The 22,500-nt window shown below is 49.3% G+C and overlaps 2 protein-coding genes across 3 annotated transcripts in view; both read right to left on the minus strand.

Annotated features, from left to right (window-relative positions):
- Positions 1 to 16,403, minus strand: part of stard13a (StAR related lipid transfer domain containing 13a) — a 70,093-nt gene extending 53,690 nt beyond the window's left edge. The window contains exons 1-2 of one of the 2 annotated variants that reach the window (XM_061247775.1): positions 16,272 to 16,403; positions 8,049 to 8,079 (exon numbers count right to left, since the gene is read on the minus strand). In XM_061247775.1, the coding sequence (XP_061103759.1) occupies positions 8,049 to 8,067 (19 nt within the window). In that variant the 5' untranslated portion in view covers positions 8,068 to 8,079; positions 16,272 to 16,403. Of the gene's footprint in view, positions 1 to 8,048; positions 8,080 to 13,842; positions 13,945 to 16,271 lie in introns of those variants that run through there. The other variant, XM_061247776.1, reaches the window with a different exon arrangement.
- The window catches only part of LOC133133375 (uncharacterized), a 16,493-nt gene continuing 9,591 nt past the window's right edge, over positions 15,599 to 22,500 (minus strand). The window contains exons 3-5 of the mRNA XM_061249473.1: positions 19,266 to 19,409; positions 16,272 to 16,412; positions 15,599 to 15,679 (exon numbers count right to left, since the gene is read on the minus strand). Coding sequence (XP_061105457.1) covers positions 15,599 to 15,679; positions 16,272 to 16,412; positions 19,266 to 19,409 — 366 coding nt within the window. The remainder of the gene's footprint in view (positions 15,680 to 16,271; positions 16,413 to 19,265; positions 19,410 to 22,500) is intronic.

Genomic DNA, 22,500 nt, shown 5'->3' on the forward strand with positions numbered 1-22,500 from the left:
GCAGGGCGGTGTCTCTGGTCGTATGTGGGGGAGGTACTGTAGCTCCCACAGAGGACGGAGACTGAGGACCTAAGCATGTCTCAGGGTCAGAAGCTCTGCTCGCTATCCACAGAGGGCATCGCACGGCCGGTTGCCAAGAGACCGGCTGAGTCCCTGTTGCCAAGGATGCGGAAGGACCTGTCACTCGTAAGGCCGGGGCTGGCACCGGAATCGTGACCTTTGACCCCCCGCATCCTCTGTGTGAACACATGACTGCTGATGAGATCTGAGCAGACTGCCTGGCATAACAGCACTGTATGACTGATGCGCAGTGTATCGAATACGTCAGCAGTGGACACAAGATGACAAGTCAATGCCATCAATGTCATAATACTTCATCGTTCTCCCAAGGCAGGTGAACTACAGTCTTTATTCAGAGGGCTATATTTCATACACAATGGAATGAAACAGTGAATATGAGGTTGACATGCAGACTGTCAGCTTTCTGAGGATATTTTCATCCATGTCAGCTGATCCATGTAGGAATTACAATTCAAATCCAGTGTGCTGGAGTACAGAGCTAGAACAAGCAACACTGCACCACTGTCCAAATACTTACAGACGGCACTGTCTCTATGTTACAGCACACAGCACACATACATGTACAGACTGCACTGTCTCTATGTTACAGCACACAGCACACATACATGTACAGACTGCACTGTCTCTATGTTACAGCACACAGCACACATACATGTACAGACTGCACTGTCTATATGTTACAGCACACAGCACACATACATGTGCAGTGTCTGTAGGCACACGGGGGAACGTGCTGCTTAGGGGAGTGAATCACAGATGAGGAACACGAGCTGCATGTGAAACTCGGACACGCAGATGTGTGTTTGAACCACGGCTCGGACACGCAGATGTGTGTTTGAACCACGGCTCGAACACGCAGGTGTGTGTTTGAACCACGGCTCGGGGCTTGCAGATCACGCAGGCCTGCCCGCCGGGGCCATTATTATTAATAGCCAAATCCCCACTGCGCGCACTGCGAAAGACTCCACCCCGTCTCCACCCCGTCTCCACCCCATCTCCATCCCGTCTCCCCGCTCTGATGATGACAGTCTGCCTTCTCGTGTGATCACACTCCGCCCACCAATCACAGGTCAGGATACTCCACGGTGGCAGGATTTGATGGAAGGTCACGGTGAGAGAGGGAATTCTGTAGGCTTACGTAAAGCTATGCATCGTGCTATAAAACCATGCGTATCTGGTGAGATGAGCCGAGTTGTATGTTATTGAAAAGCTGCAGTGTGCATGATTGAAAAATAAATTAATACAAACGCATTCCTGTCATAGTGGTGTGTGGACACACATACATGCGTTTATAAGCACATACACTCACACACACACACTCACACACAAGCACACACACACACACTCACACACATACTGATACAAACACACACACGTACACGCATACACACACATACACACACTCACACACACACACGCACACTCACACACACACTCACACATGCACACACGCACACACACACACATACACACACTCACACACACACACACACACACACACACACACACACAGCCAACCATGAAACAGTGTCTGAGGGACATGATAAGCACTGGTGGGGGCTTCAGGGGATAAGCGCTTTCTAATTTTCCATTTCCCGGACAAGGCACACTCATTCAGCAAGAACGAGAGAAACCGACAGCCATTCAGGGGAATAAGATACCATTCCCGTTTTCCAACTGGGCTCGGACGGAGAGAGACGGTGCGGGGAAAACGTGATTCCGGGCGGCATTCCGCAGTTGGGATTATAGAGAGGGTTTAGATTAAATGAAATTGGGATCAATGGGGCCAGTGATAAGCCTTTAAGCGTCTATGAAAAATACAACATTATTGCATATTAATTCCCCCGGAAATGTATTAAACCCCATCGCTGGCTTTCTGAGGGAAAATTCTGCAGAATTCATTTTCTCCTGGTGGTGGGGGAGTGGGCTGGCTTGTTGGTTTCACATTGATTTCCCAAGCACACGCACACACACACACACACACGTGCGCGCACATCCACACACAGATGCACACACACACACACACACACACACGTGCGCGCACATCCACACACAGCTGCACTCACACGCACATAAACACACACACACAACCCCCCCCACCTCCCTTGCACACAAACACACATACTCACACACAAACATTCACGCACAGCAGCAGCAGACACAGGGGAGGATGAGTGAATAGAGAGAGAGTAAGAGAGAGTGAGTTACAAATATAAATATCTAATTTAATGTAATAATGTATTACACAGATCATGTGAAGCCTGCTACTAGCGCACACACTATCGCCTTGCTATTGCCATGCTAACGTCATGCTAACGTCATGCTATCGCCATGCTAACGTCATGCTATCGCCATGCTATCACCATGCTAACGTCATGCTATCACCATGCTAACGTCATGCAAAAGTCATGCTATCGCCATGCTAAAGTCATGCTATCGCCATGCTATCACCATGCTAACGTCATGCTATCACCATGCTAACGTCATGCTATCACCATGCTAACGTCATGCTATCGCCATCCGTCACCGAAAGAACACACTCATCTGTGATCAGGGCATTAAGGAGGGATATGTGTTTTCGCCAGAGCCTAACACCTTCGCTCCAGATAAACACGAGCGGAAATGAGTTATGAATTATGAAAGGTGTTGGGAAGGTGAGAACGATGTATCATAACTGGGGATTTTTAATCATAACTTATCCAGGCAGAGATGATTTATGCAGAAACATCACTGACCTCTTCCTGAATCTCACTGTCAGTTGCGTGGGGAATAACGGCAAATTATCCCACTGGTTCAATTATTCTGGAATCCTGAGAGACACATCGGCAAGACCCCCCCCCCCTAAAAAAACACCAGAGATACATGGAAAACAACCATCTCCCCCTCCCCACTGAAATACAAACGCACAGGGAATTAGAGGATCACTGTAAAATGGAAAAGCAATCATTCACCACCCCGTCCTGCCCCGTCAACAGTTGTGTGGTTTAATCCTGAACCCCTCCTGAACCCCTGAACCCCCACATCTCCTGAAAACACAGTCCCAGCTCCACCGCTGTGAGGGAGGACCGAAACGCACGTGAACCGCAACAAACGGAGCCGCATCCCCCCCTCCCGTTCACCCCAACTCAGACCAGGGTCACAGTCAAGGTCACGGTCACGGAGATGGAAAACTGTAAATCGGTGAAAAGAAATGATTGCCTGACACAAGATGAAATACATGTGTTTGGAAGCCATACGTGTATGTATTTAAACATGTTAAACTGCTCAGTCTGTCAGGTAAATAATGTTATAATAGATGCTTTCCTCAAGAAAGGGATCTGCCCTAGCCCTGCCACCCAATGATAAACAGGGATATTAGCGCTGACACAGAGTGAGTTTGTATGACACGCGCGTTCTTCGGTAACCGTGGTTATCGACTGATATGACAGCCTTATAGACACACTTTCAGGCGTTGTCACGGTAAAAGCCGCCGGAATAAAGGGAGCAGGATGGACTGGCGGTCACGTTTATCCGGACTCTGCGACGCTAGCGGCGGAGACCACATTAAAGAAGATTACTCAGGTAAAACAGCTGATGCAGGCAGGACCAGCCGTGCTGTGGGGAACGCTGGCAGTGTCTGAGTTATAGCCCCACTTAGCAGTCTGCTGTAGGAACACTAACCCAACAATGCGCACGCCCCAATGGGGGAGAGACCAGAGCAGAACGCCAAGACTTTCCACTGCCCCTAAAATCAGATACGCTACAGGTTTTACCATTCTGACAGGACCAACTTCTACCAGTTTTCACAAGTCTAGACAGTGGTTTGTGAGTGCCAAAACTGTAAAAATGAGTAAAACCGGGCTCTTTAATAAATTTGTTTCAGTCACGCTGTCCTCTGGAGTGTAAACCTGAAATGACTTCAGCTTGGCTCAGGCTGAGATCAGTGTGTTGATCCTAATCTTAGGCTCAGCCTGGATATTCAGCAGTGTCTCTGTGAGAGAGATCCCACACAGTAACCCCTGTGACAGACACTCAGTATATGATGAGCCGAAGGCCTCCCTAGAACCTGCGGTGTCAGACTGAGCCTGACTGACTACAGGGACTCAGGCACAGTTACCTGCCTTCATTAAGCCTGCTAATTAATCCTACTAATGGATCCTAAGGATGTGCACAGAGCTACTAGACATTGTGAGATCATCTCTCAGAGGCAGGGGGGGGAAGTCCAGGGGTCAGAAAGCAAAAGTCCTCGGCCAGCTGATTTCACTCATTAGCTCTACCTCCTGGCTGGAGAATTGTGCTGATTAGCAAATCCAGGTGATTGAAACAAAACACTGTTACTTACTGGACCTGGTTTTTACACCTGATCACAGTGATGGAGTAGGCACTGTACACACAGATACTGTACATACACATAGTACTCATGACAGCACCCACACAGGAGCTCACACTGAGAGCACACAGGAGCTCACACTGAGAGCACATGGGAGCTCACACTGAGAGCACACGGGAGCTCACACTGAGAGCACACGGGAGCTCACACTGAGAGCACACTGAGCTCACACTGAGAGGACACGGGAGCTCACACTGAGAGCACACGGGAGCTCACACTGAGAGCACACAGGAGCTCACACTGAGAGCACACACACCACACAGAGCTCACACTGAGAGCACACGGGAGCTCACACTGAGAGCACACTGAGCTCACACTGAGAGCACACGGGAGCTCACACTGAGAACACACGGGAGCTCACACTGAGAGCACACGGGAGCTCACACTGAGAGCCCTACACAGCACACATCTGAGTAATTAGCCCACAGACAGAGGGACAGAGTCTGACTCTGCCATGACATAAATAACCCCAGAGGAACTAACGCACTCCCTCACACACATGCTAATAAATGTGCTATGTCTGAGTCTTATTATAAGTTTGTGTCACTTTTTGTGGGCTGTGCATTTCACTTTGAGAAAACATGGCCCTTTTGTTCCTCTTGAATAACAGAAAAACACACATTAGAGAGGGGGGCGAAGGGAGAGAGAGAGAGGGGGGGGAAGGGAGAGAGAGGGGTGGGAAGGGAGAGAGAGAGAGGGGGGGAGAAGGGAGAGAGAGGGGAGAAGGGAGAGAGCGGGGGGAAGGGAGAGAGAGAGCGAAATGTTGAGCTGAGACTACCACTGCCACCCTGCTGAGAAAGCTTTCCAAAGATGGTCATTAGACAGAGACTGCAGAGCGAGGAGAAAAGATGCTCAAGTGATACTGTTTCAGTGTGAGCAGTGAGGGGCTCTTCACTGCTTTCTGCAGAAGGACACAGGACAGCTGGCAGTGCCTCTCTGAAACAGGTCATTATTACTGATAAACTGATGAAAAGATTTATGGCGGGGGTCCTTAACCCTGGCCCTGGAGAGCCGCAGGGTCGGCTGGTCTTTGGTGTAAAATTAGCAACAAGCTCAGCCCCAAGAAACCAGATTGCTCTGAGATATCTGTGAAATCCTTTGCTTTAAATGAGTGAAATTCAAATAAGCTTTCAGCAATTAAATCTTGCAGGCCAGGTCTGTCTAACCCTGTTCCTGGAGATCCACTGCAAGGCAGATATTAATTTCAACCCTAATGTCACACATCCGATTCTTTTAAAAAGCAGCTCAGTGAGTTCTCTAGCAGTTGAATGAGGTGCACTTTTATTTGGGTTGGAGTGAAAACCTACAGGAAGGTAGAACAAGGTTGGGCAGCCCTGCGGTAGACCCTGCAGAGCTCCAGGACCAGGGTTGGGCAGCCCTGCGGTAGACCCTGCAGATCTCCAGGACCAGGGTTGGGCAGCCCTGCGGTAGACCCTGCAGATCTCCAGGACCAGGGTTCAGGTTCATTTGTAAGCTGAGGAGAGCAGAGCTGAGGACAGGGTGGCGTGTGCTGAGGGCGGGGCCAGCTGCTGGATCGCTATGGCGATGGTGGAATGAGGAACTAGCCATAGCAATGGGGGCCCCCCCTTCGCACGATGAACGCACAGACTTTCCCCGAAACCGCGCCTGTTGAGAAGGTCATGTGACCCCAGAGCAAGCTGAGCTGAAAGTGGCGTCTCTCTGCGTGCCCCCCTCCCCGGGTCCCCGCGGGGGGCAGGCCCCGCGTTTCGCCACGGTGGATATTTCAGCGTCATAACAACAATCCGGCGCTCTTTACCGAAGTGTAACTGCATCGCCCCTGAACGCCGTCGCAGATTACAGCAATTAAAGAGGGAAGAACAACAGAACCGGAGCTGGGCTGTTCCAGGTCCCCTCCCGGGGGGGTGATCAGCTCGCACCTGTGCCCATTCCTCAACGGGACGGGTGAGTGCCAATTCCTCAACGGGACAGGGCACTCCAGGCCCCAGCAATGGCACTCTACGTATGGGAGCAGTGGCAGCATACCAGATACAACGCCCCAAATTCCTAACCCACAAAGTCCTGGCTCCACCATTATTAAACCAAAAATACCTCTTCTGAAATTGAATTAAAAGATTTCTGAACAATTTTTTTCTAGGCTGGTGTTCTAGTTGTTGCTTCGGTTGCTTTCATTTACCAACAGCGATTGTGACATTAGCATTGGAATGTTCAGTTAAGAACATTCTAATCTGGTATTTGTGACCTCACACCTTAAAGGGTTAAAGGGCATTCTGTGACCCCTCTGTAACCTTCCCAGTCATTTCAGCCACAACCACATAAGGGGTTCAACCAAGTACAATACTGTGTTTAAATAAAAAGGGCTTTTTCCACAAATATAGTACAGACTCTGCTTTGCAGCTAGCTCTGACTCAGGAGAGACCCCACATTATTTTCCTCTTGATGATCCACAGCCCAGCAAACATAAGACACCACTGCAACTACTGTACAACTCATTGCAGTAAGGTTATATAAGGTTGCAGTGGGTAACAACGTTGTGCCAACGTTTCCCCAGCGTTTCTTTTCCTCCTCGCCGCCCCCAAACCACAACCTTCCTGCCATGTTGTAAAAAGGTCAAGATCATGACCATATTTTTCTGCATGCTTTCAGAAGGGATATCAGCTGACCGAAATCACAAGAGCATGTTCTCAACAACATTAAGCCACAATTTAAAAAGCATGTGGGGAAGTCACAAAACAAGAACCAGATATAAACCCTTGTCTGAAGCCACTGTCCTTGTGACCAGGGCTTAGTCAGTATTCAGGGTCTCCCAAAATATTTCTGCAGTTTCACCACCACAAATATAAAGAAAGACTGTGACTTTTAACCCTTTGAAGAGTAGGCTCTTTGCTTTGAAAAGAACAGTTTGTTGTTGTTGTTGTTTAAAAAAAATTCTAATTCAGTGTTGTAGAACTCCATTGATTTCACAAGGCAGTAGTGATTGTGACATCAAGCATCAGAATGTCCAGGTTAGAATATTCTAATCCCATGATTGTGACCTCACACATGAAAGGATTAAAGGGCATTCTGTGTTAGTTGGGCAGGAGTGGCCCCTCTGTAACCTCCCTAGTCATTTCAGCCATCCGCATTCTCCTCCCAGAACTGCTGGGCACGACCACAGCAGACATACCATCCAGAGCATATGGGATGTGTGTGTGTGTGAGTGTGTGTGTGTGAACAGCAGGAGCAACCCACCACATCAGAGAGTAACATTTGGGACTGAAACGCTGGAAGGCTCTGAGCTCGGCCCTTCCCAGTAATCCACTTTTATCCTCTTTAGTGAAAACGACACGAAACACAACAAAACCCCCCTCACACAACCACCAGGCCACCCGCGTGGGGGCGCACTGGGACCTCCAAAATTCCTGACAACTCCCACGAGCCCCCACCACAGAAATAAAGCAAGACCAACAGCCTCCTCACCCCCCCCCCCCCCACCCCCCACCAAACCCCCATGCCAGCTCTACACACCGGCCCAAGGTCTATCGTTGCTTCATCCAGAATGATCTGGAATGTTCCAGGGGAAGGACACACACACACACGCACACACACGCACACACGCACACCTGAGAACAAGGCTTACCTGGCCCACCCTGGCTCATCTTCAGATTGCCCTGAAAGGAAGCAGAGAGGAACACAGTGAGTCAGGGAACTGTGATGTCACAGCTGCCAGTACCTGTGCTTTTCTGAGGCCCCGTTCCCCTGGACAACTGACACAAAAAGGATGATGTTCCAAATCTCTTCAGTTATGGCAGCTAAGACATGTGTGCACGGCCATAATGCTGTGGGCAGGGGAACCTTAGTGTCACTAACACTGGGCTCACTGACTTCATTGTCCACACTAGGTGAAAATCTGTTTTTCAGCTTCACAGTACAACACGAATACATTAAAGACAAACAGCAATCATCACTCTCATTTGAATCTCAGTCACAGTTAAAACATTCAGATATTGAAAAAATATATGTTAAGTGTGAAAGTGCCCTGGCAAGGAACTACAGATAGGGTTCTTCTATGGAATCATAGGGTTCCTTTTGGTACCATTTTTTTCTGGGAGTGTACCACTAAGATTTCACTGACAGGTGATCCTGTATAGCTCTCAGTACCACTGACGATGGGCTAACTGACACTACTGACACAGGAGAGACTGACAGGGTCTGTTTTTCAGGCAGGGCCGAGCCGAGCAGCCTGCCATGCAGTCTGGCAGAGGCTCAGGTGAGGGTGGTGGTATTGATCCTGTGGCAGAATCACAGGCCGCCCTTGAAGCCCAGATCGATACTAACGCCATTCCAGGCAGAGAAGCCCCTGCAATATGAGAAAGAGCTCTTCTCTTGGCCTCCACACACGTGTCTGCTCTCACACTGACTCACAGCGCCCACATTATACACTTATCTGTCATAACCAGTGTCTCCAAATAATCTCATTTTCAGGTCTGTAAAAATAAAATAAAAAATCCATTTACCAGCAATGCCTTTATGTTGCAGTCACGTGGCACTTCAAACCAAAATGACTCTCTATTGACATATGAGACGCTTACAGCAGTGAGCAGAAGCTAGACCAGTGTGTCTCAACTCCAGTCCTCAGGACCCACTCGCCAGAAGGTTTCTGTTGTAACCAGGAACTCACACACCTGATTTAACTAATCAAAGGTGGTTTGATCGGTTCAAATTGAATACAGGTTTGGACATTAAATTATTAAATTACAAAGCATGATTAAATTAAATTAGCAAGTGGGTCCCAAGGACTGGAGTTGAGAAAACACTGATCTAGATAAGCACTTTCAATGTGTATTAAAAAAACATGAGACAAAGTGTGTTTCTCAAGTCCTGAAATGCCAGAAATGTAAATGATCGAACAGGGTCCTTGAAGTGCTGTTCAATCACCTCTTTTTTGGCACCTTTCTTCCAACAACAAAACATGAGTGCTACACTGCAAAAAAAAAAACCCCAAAAGAAACTAGTCCAACAAGTAACAATAAACAGATTTTACATGTGTGTACACATCTATATGTTTGGACTAGATTAGATTAGACTAAAATAACTGTACGTTTCATTCAAGTGTGGCCAGATATTTATCCATCCGTCCATCTATACATCTGAGAGCGAGGGGTTAGGCAGTGCAGGCAAACAGCGCCGTGTTTGCTTTGCGAGCGAGAGAGATTAAAGATCTCGAATTTGGAACGGACCCAGGGGAGCCGAGGGGCACGCCGAGGTGGTGGTGGACCTGGGAACCCTTTTCCAGGTCGGAGGGGGGATTCCCATTCCCCCTCTCTCTGCTGCCGGCGGGTTCGTTTTACAGCCCCGGGAGTTACCGTCTCCACGGTAACATCCTACATACGTGTGCACCGTGGTTGCGTGTAACTGCCAGGGCATTGCTCTCATATTTACATATTTAGCAGACGTTTTTTTTTATCTTGCTGATTTATACAGCTGCGGTTTTTACCCTGCTGGAGGGGTACTATAGCAGTGCCCTTCCCGGGAATCAAACCAGTTTGAAGCCAGGTCATAACCCTCAACGTTATGATATGTAACACACTACTGTGTGTGTCTGATTTACTGAGGCCTTTAGCAAAACTAATACCACAACCAGTGATTGGTGCAAGACAAATACCATGGGCAATCATTGTCCATGTCATTGGTTTTGTGTATGGAATGGAATGACACGGAATGGAATGACACGGAGCAGAATGGAACGGAATGACACAGAACAGAACAGAACGGAATGAGGCGGAGCAGAATGGAACGGAATGACACTGAACAGAATGTAATGACATGGAACAGAATGGAATGACACAGAGCAGAATGGAATGGAATGACACAGAACAGAACGGAACGGAATGACACAGAACAGAACAGAACGGAATGACACTGAACAGAATGTAATGACACGGAGCAGAATGTAATGACACGGAGCAGAATGGAATGACACGGAGCAGAATGGAATGGTCTGGCGCTCAGAAGTGTTTCTCGACCCTCCCGGCTCCCAAACTGGGACAGCGCCGTCAGCGCAAGACACAAAACTAGGTCACAAGTTGAGCAACTTATAAGCCTCCCACACTCTGCCAAATTAGTCCATTTCGCCCACATCTAAGTCACTCGAGTGAAGAAGGGCTTCTTGCACTGGGGTTTCACTTTGACATGACCTGCTAAGCTCGTTATGACCCTCTCTGGTTGGCTCTTTCTCAACACTCTCAAAGGAAGGACAAGGTCTCCCCAAAGAGACAGGAGAGCAAGACGCTCCACAATCCTCCTCGCTGCTCCAGCTGCGATGAGCTGTCAGTCACCGGGGTCGTTTTAACCAATCGCATGGTTTTGTCCTCAAAACATAGCCTGACGTTTGGCTGAAACATCGGCACAGCCCCACCCCTGCGTCGTTCCCGTGAAGCCTCGCGTTCTCAGTCACGAGGGCACCCTCGCCGTCTGTGTCTGCACCGCCGCATTTTCTCGGGATTTCTCCCGAGGAGTTCTCCGTTTCCGGCGCCCCCCGCCATCCATCCGCGTTGGCGACTCATCTCCCATCTTATTTAACGCTCTTTCCCCTCCCTCAGGCTCCCTGAGCGGCCCGGCGGCGGTCGCACCGGTCCTGCGTGTTGACTGTGAGATCTAGCACACGCAGTCAGAATTTCATCACATATCTCTGAGCTGCAGTCACAGGCTTCAGAAATGTCTTCGTATGCGGGGGCGTGTCATTGGCATCTCCGCAGCCAATCACATGGCTGCATTCCTTCAGGAAACGGCGTCAGAATGTTCAGGTGGACATGTGCAACAGGAAAAATAAAGATTCTAAACGTCTTTCAAAGATTTTATCTACTATTTAAAAAGATATCAGCATATGCAGTGAAGAAAATTTACTTACTACCCTGGGTTTTTTGGAAATGGTTTTGCAATGTAAACTGAGACATCGAGACAAACGAGTGTAGCCTAGTCAATTCTTTTTTTTTTTGCGCTTTTATCATTGAAACATTATTCATGGTACTGGAGGATTTTCCGAGGATAAATCCACTAGCTCCCTGTATGCAGAACAATTGGCCTTTGTGTGATGTTAAAGGCTCTGAATGCTGAACCGAAGAACGTGCAGGAGTGGAAACCGGGGCAGGTACCGGGGCAGGTACCGGGGCAGGTACCGGGTCAGGCTGATTCAAGGCAGCGAGCAGCACCGCTGTCAGAATCCACAGCGTGGTGTTCTGTAAAGGCCACAGTGACACGGACAGGCTGTCTACGGTAGCGCATACAGACTCATACAGCAGGCGTCTCAGAGCGGGGCTAAAACCTGTACCCACACCGGCTCTGTGTGGATTACTCACCCCTCATACTGTACATGTGATCACGGCACACAGACTACAGCCATCGTAATTAACAGAACAGGGCGGTTGTTAACATCATTGTTCTGTATTTTCCATATATTGCCCTGTTTCCCCACCCACCCCATCTTCAACACAACGTTTTGCTTTCCAGACGACCTTCTTCTATTTTTATCAATTTTCGCATACTTCATTTGGAGAATAATGTTTTATTTATTGGGCTGTCTCCCCCCTACCACCATCTTTGTCCAGTTTGAGAGGCCAGGGATCTAGTAGGCCCAGGTTAAATTTAGTTCATTTCCTGGATTAGGCTGAAACTAAATGAGTGGACCCCCCAGCTCCAAGCATTTGTTTACCTACTCACAGGAAAAAGTAAAGAAAGATTTAAAAGGATCAGGTTAGATGGCAAAGCTTTGTCAGTGTAAAATAACATACCGGCTTTCAAACTCAGTCCTGGGGGAAGCCTGTGTATGCTGGTTTTCCTTCCAACAATAATTGCTATAGCGCGATTTTAACATGCTGTTCATTTTTCATAATTAGCCTTTTATGTTTTGAGGGATTATTTACCCTCTGAAGCCACGTTATTCCAGAAATAGCTAAGCATTCCATGAAGTCCATATTCACAATGTGCTTACTGTGCTATGTTTAATAAACACAAACACAGCCACAGCTACAGGCCTGTCATTAGGTACAATGTGAAGCATATTCACCACAGAGCAGAGCCAAGTGCCGTAGTGCTTTGAGAAAACTTCCACAACATACTGTGTATTACAAACAATTAATTGATGACATAATATTATTTTATTAATATTAGAGCTGTAGAGCTCAGCCAATCAGCACTGAATCTCTTCAGCAGAATAGCTTGCCGTGTGAACAGGCTGTATGTAATGACAGAACCTTCTATATATAAAACTCAGTGCAAAGGCATATTTAGTGCTTTCCAGTGCTCCTAGAGAGCACAAAATCTCAGGCCTAGTCTCAACCCTACAAGGTGTGAGGTCACGTGTGATCAGAATGTTCTTAACTGAACACTCTAATGCTGATGTCACAACTGGGAACTGCTGGGAACTGAATGTCACAGAGCTCTAGAACACTGATTCGGAATCTTTCGTCGTAAAAACCCGTAATCTTCAAAGGGTTATGTAAAGGAGATTCCTTCCCTTATCGGCCTCAGGATTGCCTCATCATTTCCACGGTTACCACACGATTGCATCACGCCGGTGAGCATCGCTGTGATAAGCTCAGCAGGGAACGGGGCCGGTGGGTTTGTACAGGACCGAGCGATACAGTTCCTCCCGTGTTGCGTACAGCGCCCTGTGAATCAGATAGGGACTGCGCCGGTACAGGGGGCCAGGGGAGAGGACCTTAGTCACAGAACGCAGGAATGTTACGGGGTTGTGCAATGCCTGACCTCGCCGTTACGTAAACCTGCATTTCTTCAGCTCATGGCATCGACAACTGTGTTGCTTTTTTCTGCGCTGTCGGAATGCGCTTCCAGTGAATTCTCTACTCATCGTATCCAATGCTCAGAGTCCCATCGAACGCAAATAACGTCAGATTTCTCAAATTCCGCACATAATTTCATTTGGCGTGCCCAACAAACCGTTTATTCACAGTATGACTCAAAAGATTAAAAACAAACTCAGTTTACTCACTTTGCTGTACTACCAAGCAGCTGTCAAGTGGTCTTTATTCAAATGAAGTTATCTGTGATACTGTAGCTACTCTTGTTTGATACAGGGCGTTCACAAGGACAACTGCTAAATGTATGAAACAGTCAATACTCTGGTTGTTAGATCAGACAGAAAAGGCATTTTAAAAGAAAAACATCTTAAAAACATTTAGATATCATTTTATATAAAGTAGTTGCTTGGCAGCTTACAATTCCTATGTACAAATAGCTTGGTCTGAAAAATCAGCATCTCCAAAATATATCACTTTCCCTGATATGAACTTTCAACAGTGGGAACAAAATTTGGCCTGGATTTCTCATGAAAACAATTAAAAAAGAAAAGTGTCCTTAATGAACCTTGTCCTGAAGGAACATGTCATGGAACGATTAACCAATCCAGTACTTACCCCTGTCTGTCTGAACTTGACTCGGAAAAAGGTAAAGATCTCTAAAGATCTCAGACTCTGCTCTGACTGAGGTAGTCTGATTAACGTGTGTGAGTGTGTGTGTGTGTGTGTGTGAGTGTGCGTGTGTGTGTGCGCACAAGTTCTCCTTTACTATTATTCAGCAGAATATTTTAAATGAAGGCATGCTTTGTCAGTTCAGTTGATAGAGGAAGGAAAAGGCTTCTCTATATTTAGCCTGTGAGAGCAGAGTTATATTAAAATGGAGGCCATGAGCAGTCTGGTTCTCCTGGGGAACTAACTTACCCCCAGAGCACTTTCACAGAGCAGAAATGACACCGAAATCCAGCTTTAAGTCAAGTCCTGAAGGGGGCACTGGGTCTGCAGGTTTAACTCCAGTCCTGGAGGGCCACAGTGTCTGCAGGTTTAACTCCAGACCTGGAGAGTTGCAGTGTCTGCAGGTTTAACTCCAGTCCTGGAGGGCCACAGTGTCTGCAGGTTTAACTCCAGTCCTAGAGGGCCGCAGTGTCTGCAGGTTTAACTCCAGTCCTGGAGGGCCGCAGTGTCTGCAGGTTTAACTCTGATCCTGGAGGCCCGCAGTGTCTGCAGGTTTAACTCCAGTCCTGGAGAGCCGCAGTGTCTGCAGGTTTAACTCCAGTCCTGGAGGGCCGCAGTGTCTGCTGGTTTAACTCCAGTCCTGGAGGGCCGCAGTGTCTGCAGGTTTAACTCCAGTCCTGGAGGGCCGCAGTGTCTGCAGGTTTAAATCCAGTTCACTCAGAGAGGATAAGAGGAGAGCGAGAGGGAGGGAGAGAAAGAAAGAAAAAGTAAAAGAGAAAGAGGTGGATGGAGGGAGATAGAGAAAGACAGAGAAAGAGATACATTGAGGGACAGTCTGAGAGTAGGATCTACAGAGAGAGAGAGGAAGAGAGAGAGAGAGCGGGAGAGAAACGGAGTGTTATGGAAACAGGTAGGGGAGGGAGAGAAAGAGAAAGAAAGAGAGCGAGGGAAAGGGAGAGTATTAGAGAATGAAACACTGACAGAGAGAAAATGGAAGTGTGTGAGGAAGAGAAAGAAAAAGGAAGAGAGAGTGAGAGGGTCAGAGAGCAGAGAGGAGGGGTGTGGGGGGTATGGTTGTGCTCCTAAGTAAACCTCTTAACTCTTCCGTATTTTGACACTTTGGGGAGAGACCCCACACACAGCGAGCAAGACAGTGACCTAGCCTTCCCTCATAAGTCAAAGCCCTCTGAGCCTATCGGAGCCCAGCTGAGCCCCGTAAACCCCGCCCCCACCCTCTCCCCCGACCGGAGACACCTGCGAGGGTGAGGACCCCAGCCTCTGGCCTCTGAGACGCCTGCTCCATCACTTAAACGCCTCAGCAAGACGGAACAGCCCGTAAATACACATGCTACGCTACGCTATGCTATGCTATGCTCGGCTACACTATGCTATGCTATGCTACATTACACACCACAGGGGAAACACGGCATTAAGCTCTCTCAAAAACTGCAAACCCCACCTTCTGGTCCTCTTGATTGGCTCAATTGCACCAGGCAAGATCAATGGAGCAGCGATGAGCTGCTGACTCTGGTAACCCAAGTGAAAAGGGAACCAGGACAGGCACATTAAGGCAGCTGTGAAGGCGACTGCCCGGATCTAAACTCAGCACAAACACCAGCATTGCAACAGCCGAGTAGCACATCACTGTGTCATCCAGAAGAAAAACCTGCTTAAAATGTTTTAATGATTTAATGATTTTCTTTCACCTGAATTTAACCAGGGTGGTCTCACTGAGATCGCCGTCTCTTTTGCAGGTGAGCCCAGGGGCCTGCATGTCTGTGGACTGTGGGAGGAACCCGGAGTACCCGGAGGAACCCCAGGCAGACACGGGGAGAACATGCAGACCCCCACGTAGGCTATAATGTTAATTAAACGCTAACAGAGTGCAGTACAGAGTACAGAGTACACGAGGCTAATAGGGACCATAAGTTGATTTAACATTGAGTGTGTTACTGTGTGCTCATTGCTGCACCACTGTGCCACTTGGAACGATTCAGCGAGTGTGAGGGTTCAACCATGACAGAGGTGCCTGCAGGCTACAGCGGACAGCTAGGAGAGGGGGCTGCTCAACAACCGTGGCGACACACCGAGACAGAAAAATCACTCCAGGAAAGACCTCCACAGTGGACGAGGAGGAAGAGGAGGAAGAGGAGTCAGGAGCACACCGAACTCTGAGGAAGAGTTCAGGCGACGTAAAAAATGCCAGTTTCCTGTCCAGTGGCTTGAAGCCTGAGTGTAAGAACAGGTCTGTTCTCTGCCTTTTGTGTTTAAAGGTGCTCCAACTAATTCTCCTCAGACTAGTCCATTCTAGAGGTCTGTGTTGGGTTCTGGTTCTGGTTCTGGTTCTGGTTCTGTCGCAGAAGACGGGTTCTTACCTTGGTCCTCCTGGCCCGAGAGCCGCTGCCTCTCGTGTTCCGCCGTAAGCAGGAGGAAGAGGAGGAGGAGGAGGAGCAGTTCTGGCTCCCGCACCCCTCTCCCTGGACCAGGTCGAGCGCGGTCTCCAGAACCGCTCCGGGCTGTGAGGGCACAGACAGATCCATCAGAACCGGGTCCGCCCGCGATACCGCCACGGCCATAACCGGGGGTCAGAGGTCAGCCGCAAAACGCAGAGCTCCTTATGAGTGCCAGAGAGAGAAGCGGGACGTCCCGTCAGAGGAGGAGAGGGGGACAGACTCCCGCACCCCGCTCCAGCTGATAGAGACACGGCCTGATGCCCAAAACTCCCTCTCTCTCTCTCTCTCTTTTGCTCCTTCCCTTTCTCTTGTCCTCTCTCCCTGTCCCTCTCTTTCACTGTCACTTTTACTTTCACTGTCGGTCCTTTGCTCTCTCCCTCCGTCTTTCGCTCTCCTACTCTCCCTCCCTGTCTCTCCCTCTCTCCCTCTCTCCCTCTCTCTCTCTGGTTAATAAAGGATAAACCTCACACACAGTGCGTGTGTGTACCCACAGCACTGAACGGCACTGGTACACTAAAAGGGCTCCATTGTCCCTCCCACGCACCGCTCAGCCAGGCACGGGCGTACGCGAGTCCGGAAAGTGCTGCAAGCCGCCACCCAAAGAGGATTGTGGGAAGGGTTTGTTCTGTAGAGAGCCGTCACCCGTGCCCCTGTGCCCCGGTGCCCCCGCTCAGTGACCAACCGTCCTGCAACACTCGCACACGCGACTCGCACAGAATGTGCCAGCCCACCTATAGGGGGCGACCTCGCGTGGGCCGCAGTGCCCTGTCTGTCAGCAGGGGGCAGGATGGGGACAGAGTCACGACCGAGGCGGCCAGCAGCATCCTTTACTGCACCACGTCTGCCTTCACAGAGTTAAACACGCGTTAACCATCGACACTTTCACCTGAAGCAGGGGCGCCTTACCCTGGTCCAGGAGCTCTGCTGGCCTGGTTATTAATCAGTACGTATCCCTTTAAGGTGTGAGGTCACAATGTTCTTATATGAACATTCCAACGCTGATGTCACAATCACTGCTGGTAACTTAAAGCAATGCAGTTCTAGAACACTGACTTAGAATTCAGGAGAAAAAAAAACATTCCAGGAAGCGGAATGTTAATTAAGGGCTAATTCGTCAATTAAAGTAATTTAAGGAGCTGATTACACAATTATCTCTCCTGAATTTGCGGGACTGAACCATTGGCTGGTTTTAAGGTTTTAGGGTGAAATGAGAAGTGGGTCACAGGCATCTCAGTAAACTGGGCTGTTAGAGGCTCTCTTTTCTGAGGAGTGTCATTTTCTTAACCCTCATATTATGTTTGTGGTTCATTTGACCCCATTCAGTGTTTGGCATTTCTTAAAAACCAGTTAACCTTTGTTATATTGATACTGTATGTTTTTTTTTACTATTAAATAGTAAAAATGCAATGTTGTACCAACAGTGCATACACGTGTTGTGTGGTTGTGTGGGGTTCTTTTGACCCTCTGTAACTGTATAAAATAAATAACCATTTTTATTTTTACCTCAGATTTCTGTGTGAATGATTCTGGTGGCACATTGCCAAACTTTTTCTTACTGTTGCTTAGGCTCTAAAATCAGATGTTTCTCTCAGATTTTTCATATTCATGGATAAAAGGCTAGTAATTTGGGAGACAATGAGAAGGCAACACACTACGTGTCAAAATCTTTCAATTACAATATTTTTGTGTTTATTTCAACTGTTGGGCTCAATCTAAAATCTGAACATAATAGGAGGGTTACACAAAAATGAAATACTTGAATTTAAATGGACTATTTATGTTGTGTGAGGGTGAGGCCATAGGCAGCAGCTCTCTGACAGGCAGACTCTCTGAAATCAGCACTGAGTGCCTCTCACACTCCAGAGACACATTCCTGGAAAATGGAGGCCACTTTTTCCTCATTAGAGGCTTAATCAGATAATCCCCTGGGCGGCTCGACCTGCAGCCGGAGCCAAAATGGCCGAACACGGCTCTCTGCGTGGGAATGTTTTCCTACTGGGGGGGGGGGAAGCACAGCATTAATTGAATTAGCAGGCAGGAGGGCACAGAAACAGGATGAGACAGGGGCTGTGGTCTGATTATCTGCAGAAGTATGTCTCATAAGCTCCGTAGTACGAGTAGGCTTCTCACATTAGAACAAGGGCCATTTCTCCTGAGTGAATTGGGCGAATGAACAGCACTGATGGGACACTGATGGGATTTCAGACCCAAACAAACCATAAGGAGCCCTTGTACAGCACAAGAACAGGCTACATTCAGCCCTTGTTCAGCCCAGGTGATTTTCCCAGTGAAGGCTCTGTGCAGGTAGAGTGTGGTCATAAAACACCCTCTATATCAGGGTGGGAAAGTCCAGGCCTGGAGGTTTCTGTTTCCACCAATTACCCTGGCTAAGTGAGCTAATTAGCTGTGTACACTGACACTGGTGTACAGCTAGATTAGATTACAGTAACGTGTTTCATACTGGGACACAAGCACTTATCAAGACATGCAGCTAAAATATCAGGTGGCTAATTAAGTAATTAAGGCCAAACGTTTGCATGGAAAATAGAGACTGATATGGTCCTTTTTTTTACCAAAGTCTGCTCTATATAGAACACAGAACAAAGAACACAGAACAGTAGCAGGGGCAGAATTCCAGGTTCCGCACCCCTTTAACTATCCTACACCAAGACTTGGCCATGGCAACAATGCACATCTGAAAGTAACCAAGGCCAATCTGTCCATCCATTATATAACCTGCTTGCTCCTGGTCAGGGTCGTGGGGATGCTGGAGCCTATCCCAGCATGCATTGGGTGAGAGGCAGGAATACACCCTGGATACAGCTGCCACCCAATCGCAGACATAACCATAAGTGTTTTTGTTCCCGTGGTGAACACGACATGTGTGCATGTGTTCCCGTGTCTCCGCCCACTCACCATCTGTTTCCGGGCGACGGTGGGCGTGTCGGAGGGGGAGGAGCCAGCGCTCAGGGCCTCCTCGATGTCCAGGTTGAGCTGGTCCAGCTTGTGCATCAGCTGGGACATGGAGTCCGACCAGGGAGACAGTACCGCAGGAGGGGCCTGAGGAGAGCAGGTCAGCGTAAGCACCTCCATCACAGACACCACAGGGAGTCAAACCAGCAGCCTGTAGGTTACAATCCCCGTTCTGTACCCCGTATACTACACGGTGTGTGAGAGTGTGCACGTGTGTGTATGTGTGTGCACGTGTATATGTGCGTGTGTGAGTGTATGTGTGTGTACGTGTATGTGTGCGAGTGTGTGTGAGTGTATGAGTGTGTGTGTGTGTGCGTGCGAGTGTGTGTGAGTGTATGAGTGTGTGTGTGTGTGCATGTTTGTGTGTGCATGTGTGATTGTATGTCTGTGTGCATGTGTGTATGAGTGAGTGTGTGCGTGTCTGAGTATATGTGTGTGTGTATGTGTGTGTGAGTGTATGTATGTGTGTGTATGTGTGTGTGTGCGTGTGTGAGTGTATGAGTGTGTGGGGATACAGTATGCATGATATGCAGCTGGCAGAATTCCTCTCTCTGTGCAAACTCTCCCCAGTGCGTAATACATCCTGACTCACACAGACAGGAGTGTTCGGGAATTTGTGAGGTCATAAAGCAGACAGGAAGTGACCTCACAGAGCAGTGAATGAGTGTTGTCGGGTGAGGTGGGTTCTGGAAACTCAGAGGCTTTCTGCTTTTCTTATAGGGGCCCCTGGCAGAACCACCCACCGCCCCAAACCCAGCGCGTCAGGCTCCACGGCGCACTACAAAGCCCAGTGTTTGTGTTCCCGGAACGGGCCCAGGCTCGGGGCTGGAGGGCGACTGGGCCGAGCTCCCTGTCAAAGCTCCCTCTCTTCCCCGGACAATGAGCGCATTGAGGAGCGGCGGGCCGGGTCGGCTGCCCCGCGGGGCGCGATGCCTGTCAGCGGGGGTTCGGAAAACCAGCCGGAATGCGGGAGCGCTGACGGCACCACTGACTCCACATCCGGGTCCGGCTGGGCGGGATGCTTTTTTAGGGCCTTTTTTAGCGTTCCCTCAGGAGAACTGTTCTCACACCATTACTGTTCACGTAGGAGACAGAGAGCAAGATAGAGAGGGCAAGATCGACAGCGAGAGAGAGAGGGAGAGAGAGAGGGAGGAAGAGGGAGGGAAAGAAAGATAGAGAGAGTGAGAGAGAGGGAGAGAGAGACACCGATAGAGAGGGGAGAGAGAGAGGCAGGGAGAGAGTGAAGGAGAGAGAGTGGGAGTGAGAGGGAGAGAGACAGACAGAAAGAGAAAGAGAAAGAGAAAGAGAGAGAAAGAGAAAGAGAGAGGGAGAGAGAGAGAGAGGGAGAGAGAGAAAGAGAGAGGGAGGGGGAGAGAGACCACTCACACTCACACACACACAAGAGTTACATATGGTTTTTGGTCACACTATGAGGGGCGGCCCCTAACACAAAGACACTCACTCCCCAGGCTCTGATTCAACAAGCTGCATAACTGCTCATTGGTGTGACTGGCAGGAGGTAAATATAAGAGTGACATTCCACAACTTGCATCTAAAGTATTGGCTATTTTAAAACACTGCATTCTTCCAACGTTGCGTGAGTTACAGCAAGAGCAAGGCATCACAGTTCCTCCAGTTGACACATGAAACATACTTATAAAACAAGCATATTGAAGGCATATTGTCAGGCACTCTAAGCCTAACTCTAAGTCCCGTGACGCTGAAAAACAACACAGTCATGACGAAAATACACTGGAGGCAATAAACCGCAGTTCAGTGGGGCCATGAGAACTGTCGACGTGGTGATAATACAACAAAGTGAAAAAGAAACTAAATTGACAGTAGAAGGACAGAACAGCAGATGCACTGGGGATGGGACAGAGCAGGGGGAACAGTGTGAGGTTCGGGGGGGGGGGGTGAGGACGTCACAATAAAGAGCTGATCGGCCCCTGACAGACACCAGGCCCGAGCGCGGCCGACCTCCCACCACGATGGCGGACAACTGAAGGTCAAAGGTCACCTGACTGACCTACCTGACTGATCAACACAACGACCGATCCTCAGCCTGCCCCTTCCCAATCCCGGGGTCAGAGGTCAAGGAGACGAGGGGGGGACAGTTCCAAGAACCCCGGCGTCAGACTGACCCCCCCCCCCGGCTACAGTCTCCGAGGCTCTGTCCGTAAGTGCCCTGGTTCAGGCTGACGCACCGCTCTCCGTGGTGATTGGTCAGTCGTGTGCTAACCAGCATTGCAGCATAATGACCGAGCTTAGGACTCGGCCACTGTGCCCTTTCAGCGAAGGCCCTTCTCCACTGAGCGCTAAGCTGCACAGAGAGACGGCACGTCTCAGGGAGAGGAGAGGGGTGTCAGAGTGGGCTCATAGCCCTGCTGCAGAAGTGCAGTTCTGGTCTCAGAGAGAGGAGAGGGGTGTGAGAGTGGGCTCATAGCCCTGCTGCAGAAGTGTGGTTCTGGTCTCAGGGAGAGGAGAGGGGTGTGAGAGTGGGCTCATAGCCCTGCTGCAGAAGTGTGGTTCTGGTCTCAGAGAGAGGAGAGGGGTGTGAGAGTGGGCTCATAGCCCTGCTGCAGAAGTGTGGTTCTGGTCTCAGAGAGAGGAGAGGGGTGTGAGAGTGGGCTCATAGCCCTGCTGCAGAAGTGTGGTTCTGGTCTCAGAGAGAGGAGAGGGGTGTGAGAGTGGGCTCATAGCCCTGCTGCAGAAGTGTGGTTCTGGTCTCAGAGAGAGGAGAGGGGTGTCAGAGTGGGCTCATAGCCCTGCTGCAGAAGTGTGGTTCTGGTCTCAGGGGTGGTCTGGCCGAAGCCGCCGTCCTCAAAGTCTCCGGTGTGGCTGATCTCACGTCGCCTGGGGTTTTGCGCCCGCGTTGTTTTGGGCGGTAGTGGTTTGTGTGGTGTGGGCGAGGTGGAGGAAACCGGGACAACGACCGCTGGGGGCGGTTAAAAGCACGCGCTAAACGCCTGTTTCTGTTACAGACCATTTCTGACCATGCTATTTACACCTGATACAAAGCCCTGCTCACTCCCACCCCGACACCCTGTCTCTCTCCCTCTTTCTAACCCCCGCTTTCTCTCTCTCTCTCTCCCTCTTTCTAACCCCCGCTTTCTCTCTCTCTCTCCCTTACTCTCACTCCCTCTCCCCCTTGTTTCTCTTCCCTTTCCCCCTCTTC

Source organism: Conger conger, chromosome 7 (assembly GCF_963514075.1).
Source record: "Conger conger chromosome 7, fConCon1.1, whole genome shotgun sequence".
Classification (NCBI taxonomy): Eukaryota; Metazoa; Chordata; class Actinopteri; order Anguilliformes; family Congridae; genus Conger; species Conger conger.